This window comes from Ambystoma mexicanum, chromosome 2q (genome assembly GCF_040938575.1).
Source record: "Ambystoma mexicanum isolate Mex_15411 chromosome 2q, UKY_AmexF1_1, whole genome shotgun sequence".
Taxonomy (NCBI): domain Eukaryota; kingdom Metazoa; phylum Chordata; class Amphibia; order Caudata; family Ambystomatidae; genus Ambystoma; species Ambystoma mexicanum.
The window spans coordinates 1,171,977,316-1,171,991,047 of NC_090924.1; the positions used below are offsets into that span (position 1 = coordinate 1,171,977,316).

The 13,732-nt window shown below is 42.3% G+C and overlaps 1 protein-coding gene across 4 annotated transcripts in view; it reads right to left on the reverse strand.

Annotated features, from left to right (window-relative positions):
* PPP1R9A (protein phosphatase 1 regulatory subunit 9A) overlaps nt 1-13,732 on the reverse strand; it is a 2,290,846-nt gene that overhangs the window by 536,406 nt on the left and 1,740,708 nt on the right. For all 4 annotated transcript variants that reach the window (XM_069648563.1, XM_069648562.1, XM_069648561.1 and 1 more), the window contains exon 8: nt 1,594-1,647. In XM_069648563.1, coding sequence (XP_069504664.1) covers nt 1,594-1,647 — 54 coding nt within the window. The remainder of the gene's footprint in view (nt 1-1,593; nt 1,648-13,732) is intronic.

Sequence of the window (13,732 nt, forward strand, 5' to 3'; positions counted from 1 at the left end):
CCAATGGCAGTATGTATGTTTGCCAATCCATGGTTTTGTGCGCCCATGTGTGAATGCATGTGTGTGTGTGTGCTAGTGAATGGAGCAATATTATGCCTCTGTGTGCACATGCGTGAATGTGTGAGAGTTCATTAAGGAGTGAGTGTATAAGCATGTGAGTGTGAGTCTGTATGTGTGTGAGTGAACATGTGTGCATATATATAGGTGTTTGTCTGTGCGTGTGGGTGTCTGTGTACATGTTTAGGTATACAAGTGCATGTATGCTTTATAGAGAGTGCATGGACACATCATGGTAATACATGGCATATGAAGGGCATACATAGACAGATGCTGGTGCGCGATGTAATGTGAGTACCTGGCCATAGGGTTATTTAATTGCATAGGTACATGGGCATAGCACACCGATATCATTGATGCCATTGATGAGCATTTTGCCTATTTTCTACTTTGCAAAACTCAAAAACCGTTGTGTACAAAACTCGTATTACCAAAGCCTCATATAAACACCAATACACACACTCCACCAACTCCTATACACAACACTTTTTAAAAAGCCAGGCCTATTAACATTCAGATATTTTCTACTACATTTTTCTAGAGTTGTGTTAACATGTGTGCTCATAGTAAAATGTTTTACTAAAAATGGTTTTAGGGTGTATACTTCTTTTCACAGACAAGTAATCTATACACTAGGTTAGGCCAAAGGCAAGTGCCCTTGCCTTTGAAATTGATATTGAAGGCGACGTCGTTATCGATACTGCAATTGGGCAAATTAAAAACCGAGTGGTTAAAAATGTGGACAGCGATTACTGCAGCGCCTTAAAATTGTAGGACTCCAACACGAAGTCCAATACACATCGCCAAAATTAATAATGTCATTATTGTGTGCTGTCTGGGGATTAGACAACTCTCCCCGTGCGTGCGCGCTACAATAAAGATGCAATGTCAACGTCGTCGACTTGTTGGTTACAATGTGAAAACACCAGTTTAACACGGAAATGACCAGTTAATTATAGTTAAACCCTATTCGTTAAAAACGTCAGGAACGACCACACAACCCATTAAAGGGCAGCGCCAATGATTTCCCAAGGAAGCAGCCAATATGACCCTCATGAGAACTGTCTCAGATATGCCTGTTACGAAGACTGCACGAAAAGCAGTCTGCATCGAGTGCACACAGTAGTAAACACCTGGTATTAGGGCCCCCGTGTGGGGTGCTCCTGTCGGGCGCCTTCCCATCACAGTGTTCTGTTAACATCCACCACATCGCATTCCATTTTCAAATCCTCCAAGATTAAATACAACGGCATTGAAAGACCCGCTCCCCTGCCTCCATCACCCCAACCGCCTCCATCCGACTACCCGTGCCTAGCACTGTAACTTGATTCTGAGCACAAATCTCTCAAAAGCCACGCTCTGATACTAATAGCACATCATGGTTGCATCTTATCTGCGCCGTATCACAACTACAACACTGTTATTTTTTATTTGTTTATGTCCGGGCATGTTTTCCATGGAGGTTGCCATTGTTCCACAGAGGTTGCCATTTTCAGACTGTTCAACAAAAAAAGGACAATTGCCACTGGATCTTACCTTGTTCTTTAGTTTCTGGATCTCTGCTTCTGTCACCGCGTGCTTGATTTGCAACTGAAAATGCAAAGAACAGAAAAGCAAATGAACGCGGGGTGCTTCTGCATTCAAAACGCCAGCAAAGCCTTCTTTCTCTGTGTGTCTCCTAGCACAGCAGAAGGCCCGGGAAAGTGGTGCAGTGCAGTAGGTCGTAAATTCAAATGTCTAGCTTGTAAAATGACTCACTCGCCAACACAATCAAGCAGAAAGATGCCACTGGTCCATTTGCACATTGCATGCTCGGATTAGGATGGCAGGCGAACACGATGTAAACCAGCTACTTTGGGACAACAAGGACATGCACATTTTCTGTATTATTAAAAGCGGTATTATCGCTATCGGTTTTGCCAACAATGTAGAATCCTACTCCACCTACTAGATCGGCTTTGGCATTGAAAGCCTTCAAGGCGTCACTCGCAGAGGCTTTGAATGAATGGCGGCCATTTGCAACCCGCTGCCTTTCGCTACTACACTGCTCACATATTTCTCCCCATAGTGCACTCCTAGTACTCACATTAACACACATTTGGCGAGGGTGCAACGAATCAGGGGAAACATGTTTGAAATTTGTTTAAATGCAAACCTAGACAAATGAATGTATCCAGTACAATCTTACAGAATATATGTGCAGACATTTCTGTGAATTTGCCAAATGAATCGTGATATTCATCCAAAACAGCACCCCTCGGTAGTTACCTTAAGAAATAGGGAAGAGTGCGTCTGTTTTCAGTGGGAATTTGATGACCCTCTCTGTGTCAAGGTATTTTACATTGATAAGAACTACGACTTTCCAGCCAGCGTGTTCCTTGTTCAGTGCTTGAATGAGAAATAAGGGGCAATATTAAAATAGGCGCAATCATGCCACCCGGGCAGCTAGAAGCGCCAAGTGTATTGGCATTAGCTAATGTGATTGCGCATGCCCAAATGGAGTAGGCCATCACTCCATACGACCTAGTCAGCCCAATCATGCACAGTTACACCACCATCAAACACAGTTTGACAGATTGATATTTGTCGAGGGTGTGAACGCCCTAGTTTTTTACATTTGTATGAAATAATAGAATGATGCAGGTAATCCATCACAGAGAGTCTGATAATCAAACCCCCCTTTCATTAAAGCTCCATGCCAAAAGCATAGTGCACACATGTTCCCTGCTGCATTACTCTCCTGATATCTGCAGCACATGCCCTTCCGTGGCACAGGGTGGGTTCAAAGGGCACATGTGCCCTCTGACAGCTTCTGGGACACCATGGCCATGCAGACAGAGGCTGCATTTAACTTGTGCACCCCCGATAAAAAAAAAACTCCTAATTGTGCCCCTACCAGTCTTGCGGCTGAGTTATCCATAAGAATAAACCATACCTGGTTTTGGTGTGGTGGCTGATAGTACACATAATTATTCAAGGCACATAAAACTGATATTAGAGAAGTGTCAACCCCGTGAACCTAGATATGCCCAAATATGCTATAAAAAGAGTATATGGATGCACGGTTAGCCATCCGGTCTCTACTTCAGCAAGTTAGGCAAAAGGCAGGAATGCTGTCTCCTTTGATTCTCTGGGAGGATGGGTATCACCTCCTCTCAAACCCAGGAGCTCTCAACAGGAGGGCACCTCGGACCAATATGTCAAAGAAGCACACCCATAACAAAGGCCTGCCTCACACTAGGGTGTTGCATACCAAAGGGCATTTGAAGCTGCAGGCTTGGGAAGAGGGAATGGTTAGAGTAGCCAGAGAGGACAGAGAATGTTTTTGCCATTTTTTGTTTTTCTGTCGGGCTCTCTTTCCTTCCTATCCCCTCCACTTCCGAAGAAGGCACTCTGAGTATGATGCAGGAAGGCATGGGTCACTTGCCACAGTGACAGGGACTGGACCCCTGACTGGAGGCTTGCTGTAGTCCAATCCCCTTTGCCACTTTACCTTCATAAGGAAAAGGTCTCTAATTCCTTTCTTGATTCATTTTGGACTTCCTACAAGGCAGGATGAATTTCGTTGGACCCTGCTGGGACTACAGTCCCTTCCAGAGTCCTCTGCCAGAGGTGAAGGAAGGTGTGTCCAAGGCAGAGGAAGGCTCTGTCCCTGCACCATCCCCAGCGATCATTATGAGTGATCTCTGTTTGAAACAAGGCGTGTCACTCTGCCAGTTGCTTTGGAACCAGGCCCCTCATTGGAGTTGAAGGACTACTGCAGGTGTCAGCCAAGCTCCCTGGACTGGGAGTGAAGTGTAACAAGGAGTCACTTTGTCTTATAGCCGCTGGAGTGGGAGGCACACCACTCAGAGAATAGCCCAAAGCAACTGCACCTCTTAATTTGGGCTGTAGTTACCTCGTCCATTTTATAGAGGGCAACAGGGTAATCTTAGGTTCAGTTTAACAATGGGTGATGTGGCGATTTTCCGGAAATGAGTGCCCCTAATGTGCATTATTTAAGTAGTTCATGCTGTGGAGTGCTATGCCACCTTCCCACAGCTTCATAGCCCTTGTTGGCCTTGTACAAAAGGGGCATGGCATTGCAAATACGATACCACAAAACATGACATAATACAGCATATCATAACATGGTGTGCCATAACGTGCTAATATAACTAAATTACTGTTAGGTCAAAAAAATGAAGGTTAGAATGGAGGCTGCATATGATGTATGGGTGTATCAATGTCTAAGAGGAAGTGATATTACTGCACATGTATAAACACATACGAGGTATTAAAGACATCTTGAGTTGGCCCATGTCATGTATGTGTTACTTCGTAATTCCTGGCTTTCTGGCTACTATTGTCAGAGGCTAAAGCCATGTTTTAAAGCTTGACCCTGTATCTAGAATGCTACATTTAATTAGAAATGCATGTAAGAAACAGATATGCAGCAGAAATTATGTTACTGTTGCATTCATAATGCATCACAGGTGTCACAGTACAGATGGTTCAAAGGTTTTTATTCTGCTTTTGTGGGATCTAGGGTTACCCCCCTACCTCTCATCTTGATATCAGCCTCCTCCCTGACTCAGGCGACCGCAAACTCCGGTCAGTGCTATGAAAGTTACCACTTACTTTGTGAACTGATATCTTGTGCTACAATGATAGTCTAAATGTCAGCTATCTAAGCTCCCTCAGGGACTTTCTAGATGCCCCAACTCTATCCAAAGTTTGGTGTACTAATAGAACTTTGGGACAGTGTACTGCAAATACACAGTTTGAGTCAGATAGGCTCTAACACACACACTGACACTTGAACCCTTCAAATCTCTCTGCTACACCCCTCCTCCTGACTCCTCCCACTAATCTCCTGGATTTCAAATTTTTCACTCCTCATATTTCTCGCCTATACCATTTCATGATGTTATTTCTCTTCCACCTCTGCACTGCTACTTCCCTCCTCTACACTCATTCCCTTTATCCATGTTCCAACTCTCCTCTTCTGCGCTAGTAAACCCTCGTCCCCACTACTACTCCCTCTCCATCCAGACCACTACCCAATTGCTCTTCCTCCACCCAGTATCATCTACTTCATACATACTCCTTACGCTACTTCTCTACACACTTACCACACAAGCACACACATGCAAACTGTAGAACCATGTTTAGTCCTGAGCCAATACCCCAGCCACTACACAAACAGCTCCACAAGCTACTGCTGCTTCCTTCCTCTCCATGGTCTCTGGGTCATCCTCCAGCTCTGACCACCCCCGAAAAACCCATACTTCCTGCTTCCTGTTTTATCTCCCTTCTCTGCCAGGTTTAGATAGCTCTCTCTGAACAATCTGGCTCTGTGTTCCCCACCCAGGACATGAGTGGGTATTGCAGAGTCATAAGAAGGGGGCTAAGCACCACTCATATTCTCCGAGCTGGCTTGTCATCTAAGGTTGATGGTGGCACGGGAACGCAAATGTTAATGTTCATGTTCTGGGACACGAGTTTGTGGGGTCTTCCCGGTAAGTTCATTTGGGGAGGGTGGACTTCACTTTTCCCTAGTGCACATTCATTCTTTAACTTCATAAAAATGCTACACACCCGTTTTTTCTGTCTTGTACCAGTTGATATTCTGCAATGTTCATATACTTTATATTATAGATATGCTATTCAGTGCTATTTATGAGTTATTTCAGTTAATATAAATATTATTGAGAAATAAAAACAAAGTGATTTGTGTGTGATACCAAAAAGCAGATCTAGTATCAAGGCATAATATAAGCAGTGTCCTATAGCAATTTGCTATGCAATTCTGTAGGTTTGCTAATTAAATTGACACTTGGGTAGCGAAGTTAGCTATTTAAGTAACCCTGCTCAATAGAAGCACTGCTCACCCTGAATTACTCTGTGGATCTCAAGGCCCTCGCGGTTATAGCTTAAAGGATCAGAAAAAAGGCTCGAATGGTCAAAGGATCAACTCAAAAGTACCGAAAATAAAAGGATTGAAATGTATTATTTATTTTTTAACAATTTTTTTTTTGGGGGGGTCCCCCTCCAACCCCTGTTTTTTTGGTAAAAACCATTTTTTTTTACCTATACGAAAACCCAAAAAAATATATAATTAAAAAAATTGGATCCTTTTGTTTTCGGCCCTATTGTGTCGATCCTTTTGCATTCGATCCTTTTTCATTCGATGCTTTAACTGGACAGCGGCTCTCGCCACCCTCTTCTCTGTTCACTGCAAGTTCAAAGGGGCTAATGGAGAGAGAGTGTAATAGTAATAATCTCCTTCACTCTTAAATGCAAAACGCCTCTGTGTGAGTGCTAGGCAAGATTTTTTTCTTTCTCAAACAATTCAAAACTGAAGTAATCTGGATGATACTTTTATTAAGCGAACTATAATCTCTTTGGCAAAGATATATTCTCTTTGTCAAAGACCAGTATGTGTACAGTCAATATCGCGTCCTTTTGCCAACAACCATTTTTCCGATCGGCTGTTTTGCCGTGGGAGTTTTGCTGAAAATGACCATAAAAATATTTTGAGGGGGTTGGAAAGGGTAAATAAAGGGTTGGGGGGAAGGTAAACAAAACTAAATTAAATTAAGGAGGGCTTGGGCAGAACTCCCCCAAAAATAATTTTAAAGAAATGTCGATTACGTTTTTCAGCAAAACTCCTGCGGCAAAATAACCGTCGGAAAAAAGGGGGTCGGCAAAATGACATGGAACGTACGTACAGTCATGCAATTACATTCCTAACAATTTAAATTGTTGCATAATCCAGAACTACATTATTGCTCCTGTAAACCCTGCATTAGCTCCATGGTTTACAGTCAAGTTTAGGTTAGTGTATCCAAATCTCATAGTGTCATCTAGATTTATTTGTTTGTCGGGGACGATGCATCACGTTGATGAGTGAGTACTTTAAAAAATGTACATGATCAGACGGCCAACTGCTTTAAATGGGAAGTCTAGTTCTGTGGCATGACCTGCTGGTTGCATTTATCGTGTGCAACTGGTGCTCAACGCATGAGCGGTTTTATACGAGTTACCCTTACAGTGCGATGGCAGAAAACTGCATTTTTCACCTAGTTTGACCAGTTCTCTGCCTGCTAAACCTACTACTCTGCTTTGTTTATTACTTTCTTTACTTCAATACCACACAATGTATTTAGCCTCCGGAGCTCTCTTTGCTCTATGATTATCATTGCATTATATATTAAAACTGTTTTCAGAGCCTTTGCATCAAACCTATTTATTTGTGTCCATTCATGCAGCTAACCTTTTACATTTTACAGACACTCAGCCAGAGCTCGCAAAGTCCACTCACGCACTCAAATAGCGCAGTAGATTTAATGAAGGGAGAGTACCATTTGCAGGGGATGTTTGAAACCTTTATGTCACATTCACTTTTTTTTGCAGTAAATGTCAAACAAGTTTCACTCTGCATAGCTGGCTTCTGGGAGGCACCAGTGTGCCAAATATAAAGTGTGTTTGTGGTGACATGCACCATTTTATAGAAGGCACATTTTCATTTTTGTCACCCATTGCTATGGGTCGAGAGCATTTCTTTTAGGTCGAAAGGGTCAACTAAATTACTTTACCTGCATGCCTACTGTAATTTTAAAGAATTTGCAAGGCCTGATTCGTCTAAAATCTCACTTCAGTGGTACAAAAAAAATGCTGTATTGATTCTCATTTGATATTTTCGAACCAAATAACTTCTGGTGACAGCAGAGATATGAGTACAACATTGCTAATCAAATATGTGTGTGTTGGCTAATCAAGTAAATGGTAATTAGCAAACTCTGTATGCCTTGTAGTATGGATGTTTCTCTATCTTTGCCTGTGCAAACTGCTATTGCCCTTTGAGAGTTGCAGGTTTTTTAAGTTATGTTTCTTGGTTGACCAATATATTTACATACATCACATTTTCATACTGTGACCTCTCTATTTGAACGCCTGGCCTTGCGAATAACGGGCACAATCTATGTAAGGTTTTTCACCCTGAGTTTTTTCAAATTTCCCCAATGCTTCCAATTGTGGTGAACACCACCTTGGAGAGAAGTTACAATGTGTATGTACTGCCCACAGCTATAGTGATACTCAGAAAACAAGACTGAGGGCCTCATTACAAGTAGGGTGGTAAGTTGGGCGGTAATTACGCCGGACGGAATTAAAGTTACTGCTTCGGTGTCCGACAGAATTACGGCCATATCACAGGTTGATGGGGGCACACACAAACCATTGGCAGTAACAGTAATTCCCTTGCATTTGACAGGGCACAATGACTTGTGCTCATCTTGCACTGCAGCATATGTATGTACCCCTATACTCTGAATTCCCCAATTGTCCTTTCACATCCCAATGGTCACTTTGCATTTTGCGACCCATGCAGCCTTTTTCTTGCCCATTCTGGTGGATTTGATGTGTGTCTGTGGCAGTGAATTTGCTTGGAGTTTTGCATGTCTCCAGACTGTGGTGTGCATCAGGGTATGGTGAGGTTTTTTCCTTTATGCTACCATGGGTGGCCACTTGGGCCTAGCATCATTATTGAGGGGTATGGGACAGGGCGCTCTACCACAAAAATGCATTTTAGTTATGGTGTCATATGCAGTCTTGGACTTGTGGGTCCTTCAGCCCAACTGCTTTAGTGTGGAGCGTGGCATGACATGGGGTATTTGCGAGGCCTTATGGATCATGCCCCAGGATACTTTGTGATACATTTGCATCTTTGCTCACCCCCTTCACTTCCATAGTCCCCTTTGTGGATACATACCTAGGATCCAAGTGTGCTGTCCTCTATGGGTCTCCATGTATGCAGGAAGGCTGCTGCTTCGTAGAACCATGACGTTATGACTTGAACCTGGGAAACGGGCACATCAGTGGGTCACAGTGAGGTCTGCGTTGCATGTACTTTGCACATTTAGGGAATGGTACTGTTTCCTGTTTTGAAAGACATGCTCTGATACTTGGGGTGCTACCAATGCCACAAGCATGCAGTCCAGAGCTGCTATTACAATGGGAAAGTGAGCAGTGGCGTAAGAAATCTGGCCTTCGTGGCATGGACCTCTGCAGGGGTGCTGGGCAGAGAGATGTGCTGGTGTACATGTTTTAGTAGTGCATCCAGCATTTGTCCCAGCACTTTGGAAAATGTTGGTTGTGACATGCCATGCTATGCAACATGTCTACGGTGTTGCTGATATGTGTCTGTCGCACAGAAGTGCAGTACTGAGACCAGCTCCAGCAGCTGTGTTGTGGCTGTTCGCATGCTGATGGTACTCACAATGTCTGCCTGGATAAGAGTGAGGAGGTCTGCAATTGCTTGGTGGTTGAGGTAATACAGCGTTATCAACTGTGCATCTGTCAGTGTCTTGGGCGATGGTCTGACTCTGGGTATGGGTGCCCTATTTCTCCCCGGCCTTGGCCCTGGTGGGTTCTGTTGTTGCTGCTGGTGTGCTATTATCTGTCGGTCAATATATGGTACGTTTCCCTGGATATCATAGTTGGCAACTTCCATTGGCTGCATGGTGCTTGGACATGAGTTTGGGGAAGGTGTATCCCTTACTTACCCTCTTTGAGTCAGTTGGGTGCACCTGTGGCTTTATTTTCTACACCTGGATGCATTTACCTGTTTGGTGGAGTTAACTGCAACCAGTTTTTGGTGGAATTACTGGCCATTTTTGGCAGTATTTCGGCTGTATTTCTGCTTGTAAATTGGAAATTGCCATTTGTATTCCTGGCAGTAATTCCCTTGCCGAAATTAGCACAGGGTCTAATTCCACTGGATGTCAGCAGTAATATCACTGGTGATAATTCCGCTGGTGAAATTAGTGCTGATTTACTGCAGCGCTTAATTTGGCAGAGTGGTAAAAGTGGCGGTATCGGAATTACTACCACTTTTACTACTTACCGCCATACTTGTAATGAGGCCCTGTGTCTTTGATACGTTCCTCCTTTAGTCACATTATTAGTTACGTGAAGAAGCGAAAAAGGTTGATAGGCAATGGCCCCCTCCCACCTCGCTCTTTCACCCTGTCAACCTACATATATCCTGAAATCAATCTTCAGTATCAGGTCTGGATAGAAATAATGTGTTTCAGAGAGAAGGAATATTGACTGTTTGATTGTGTAATATGGTGTTGTGCCAGTTTGTGTGCTGCAACACTTAAATATTACAGCACGTGTTTAAAAATCTTGGCACATTACTTGTACCCCAATCCTCTTGAAGACACACAACCAGGCCTTTGTATTCTTTCCCTCAAAGGTGATGACTTTCCCTGGAAACGATGTTGCCGTCCATTTGGCATTACAAGATGTGATCTTGTAAATATATATACATGGTCCTTGGATAGACTATCGGGCCACTTACGCATAGATGCATAAGGAGTGATGAGCAGGTCCATCTGACTTCAGCTCATTATAGCCATGTGTGTACGTAGCACTTCATGTAATGCGGTGTATTTCTATTAACGTTTAGCAATCATTATTAACTCGAAGCTTTGGAACTCAATGGGAGCTGGAAAGGCTGCACACCCCTCTGCCCATGGACTGAAAATATGCAAGAGGAGTAACATCAGGTTCATGGGATTGTCCTCAGTAAGCCGAAATTTCATCTAGTGAGACAAAATGCCTACATATACATATTCATTCATTTGTTACCTGAGGTCCTAGATTCATTCTGGGAGACATGAAGTACAGAGTCAAATGACAATTTCAATGCAACCTGAAAAGATGTATTTTCAGAATCACAAAACTCTTAATGAAAGCATCAATACTTTTGCTTGCATTTTCATCAAGATGCTGATGACAACATCTGCACCCATGTACAACAAGCATCCGTGGAGAATCATGTTGTATGTGTCTTCCGGCTAGAAGGCCTTCTTATTTTTCTCCTTGGAATGCGTGTTTTCATTTTCTGGGCAGTGAGCTGTAGTGCAGTCATTATCGGAGTTGTATTTAGAGTTAAAGGTTTAGAGATATCATAGCTGCCATCTTATCATAAAGACTATATAACACAAAAGCAGGATTGGAAGAAATGTAACCCTCAAAAGAACAAGGAACAAGTAGCTCTATGAAGCTGCTAGAGCCCAGCTCTCTAACCAAGCTACTGAGATGTGCTTGCAACTGAGGGTGGCACAACTAATGTGAGTTAAAATAAATGAATCAACAGATGGAGCAAGAGGATGTCATTGACATTGCAGAATTAATGATACGGGTCAGTTCAAGTGCGTTGTGTGCGTCCTAGTAACTTGTAAACAAGCCACACGTTTGCTGCATGATATTAAAGTCTTAAAGCTACACAGTTCATATTCGTCTATACATAAATATCTCTGATGATTATTTTCTGGGATGAAGGAGCGCATCGATTAGCGGATCTGGGAAAACATTGTGAAAAGAAGGTATTTGATAGATTACAATGATTGTAAAACTAGTCTGCCTCAGAGGAGGCGCCCTGATCTACGAATACACATGGGCAATTACATGTGTGCAATGCAATGGGGGGCAAAGAGAATTATTTACTGCTGCAGGAGTGTGCGTCAAATGGAATGAGTTGGAAATGCAATGCTGTAATGAAAAAAAAATAAAAGAAATATCACGGTATAATTCCACAGCAGGTCAGGTGGCACGTCATACATTCTTATCACTACCGTAAGGAGTGGGCATTCCTCGCAATTAGCAATGATAACAGTTATATTTGGTTCACAACATAGGCCCTCCCGCACCTGGTGAGCTGCAAACTATGATGGAAAGAGACCTGTCAAAACTTTACCAGTGTCTGCGTAAACCCCGTGTTATTACCACTCATTTATGTTACATAAACAAGTGAAAAACTATAATAATAATGAACATAAAATAAGGTTGTGCAAGTTTCAGGTCAAGTAATAACAATTTAGCTAGATGCGCCCTTGGCAGTAATCTTGTTTTATATTTAGAAAACAGACACTCATGCAGATCCAAGGCCTTTCAGATATTCAATCCTTCATCTGGGAAAAAAATCGGTAAAAAAAATTCAAAATGCTATTTAAATGAACAACAAAAGACTGGAAAGTATACTATTCACATTTCTATAAGATGTTAAGACATACCTGTCTGATTTCTGAAACTTATAGTGAAACTGAAAGAAACAAAATCCCATAACTATAAAGCTTGTCAACAACAGTACTCTTCCCTTCAATGATGATATCCAAAGCAAAGTATCTATAAAAGCATTAAGCACCCCTACGTAGAGGAAATGCATTATCCCCATATCAAACATAATGTGGGTAGCAACATATTTATAAAAACTATGAGGACACAAACCTTACATAGTGCTATAAATTACCCAATATATGCTAGTTAACAGTAAAGTGCCGCATCACAAACAAAATTCAGGCTGCAGAGCCGCGTGACAAAAGGACAGTTCCAGACCATTCATTCTATATAAAGAAAGATTGCAGCCATGATCAACAATCCATGTGCACAATTAGACCATTGGCGGGATGAAATCAGCATACATGACCCGGCTGTGCAGAAATAAAAAAAATGTATACATGTAAACAACTACTCAATGACTTAACAATCAATCAATCAATATACACAATTAATTGAAAGCTGAGAACAAATATAAATGAAAGGTTTGTCCAAACACCAACTCAGTGGAGTAACATAATAATATTAGAAAGAACAAAAAAACAAAGAGGATTATGTAGAGAAAGCTAAATTAAAAGTGCACAAATACATCATCTAATCTTGTTGCAGCATCAAATCTTTCCTTGAACTAACGCGAATATCAGTTTGGAGTGAATAAAGCTTGCTGTTGCTGCACACCTTGTATTTCCAATCTCCAAATCAATATAGCCTTCAATAGTAAGGGATACCAAAGCAACACCTAATCACAAGTGAACAAAATACATATACCATAGTCATTTAAAAACATTATTATAAGTGATGTGACGAATCCCATAATGCCACTGCTTCTGAAGGGGGAGCGCCTTCCCATGACGCAAGGGTGGTGAGACCGCTACCCAGTAGTCCCCCTGAGGATGGTAATAAGCGGGTGGATCTCTTGGGAGGGAAGACCCCCTTTGCGACCAGTGACAACCACATCAGGAGAACGCAGTATTCCCACCAAGCACATGACCCTGTTGCCCTTCACACCTACTCTTATACACTATCTACTTTGCTAAGGCAACTCAAATAGAGGGTACTGAGACAAAGACGAGTAGTAGTGAATTACGATCTCAATACTCATTTAGTACTGAGATGACGAGGGAATGTGAAGCAATACCGAGTAGAACCACTTTCTTTTTTTTATTTTTATTAAACGTATAGTTTATTTCAAACCTATTGTCATATCTGTTTCCGCCCTAAAATAAATTCAAATTCTAATACAAGTCGAGTTATCCTTTAAGAGGGACAGACATCTTATTTTCTGTCCTTGTGTTGTCTGCACATAATTGCGTATCGTTCTCTGGTTAATTCACAACATCTTTGTCTTGGAGGACCTGGTTCAAAAACTTTACAAGAGGGAATAATGCAGGGAACGAGTCCCCACACTGCAAAAGGCGCCAGAGGTCCTCGGCCGCGTCTATGTGTCTTTCTGCCAAGAGCGAGCCAAAAAATAGTGTCCTCTTCTCTGTTAGGCCCGTACATGAAAGTATGAGGTGCTTCAGCATCTCCGTTGTCCCCTCCTGTTGACAAAACCTGCAATCTTCTG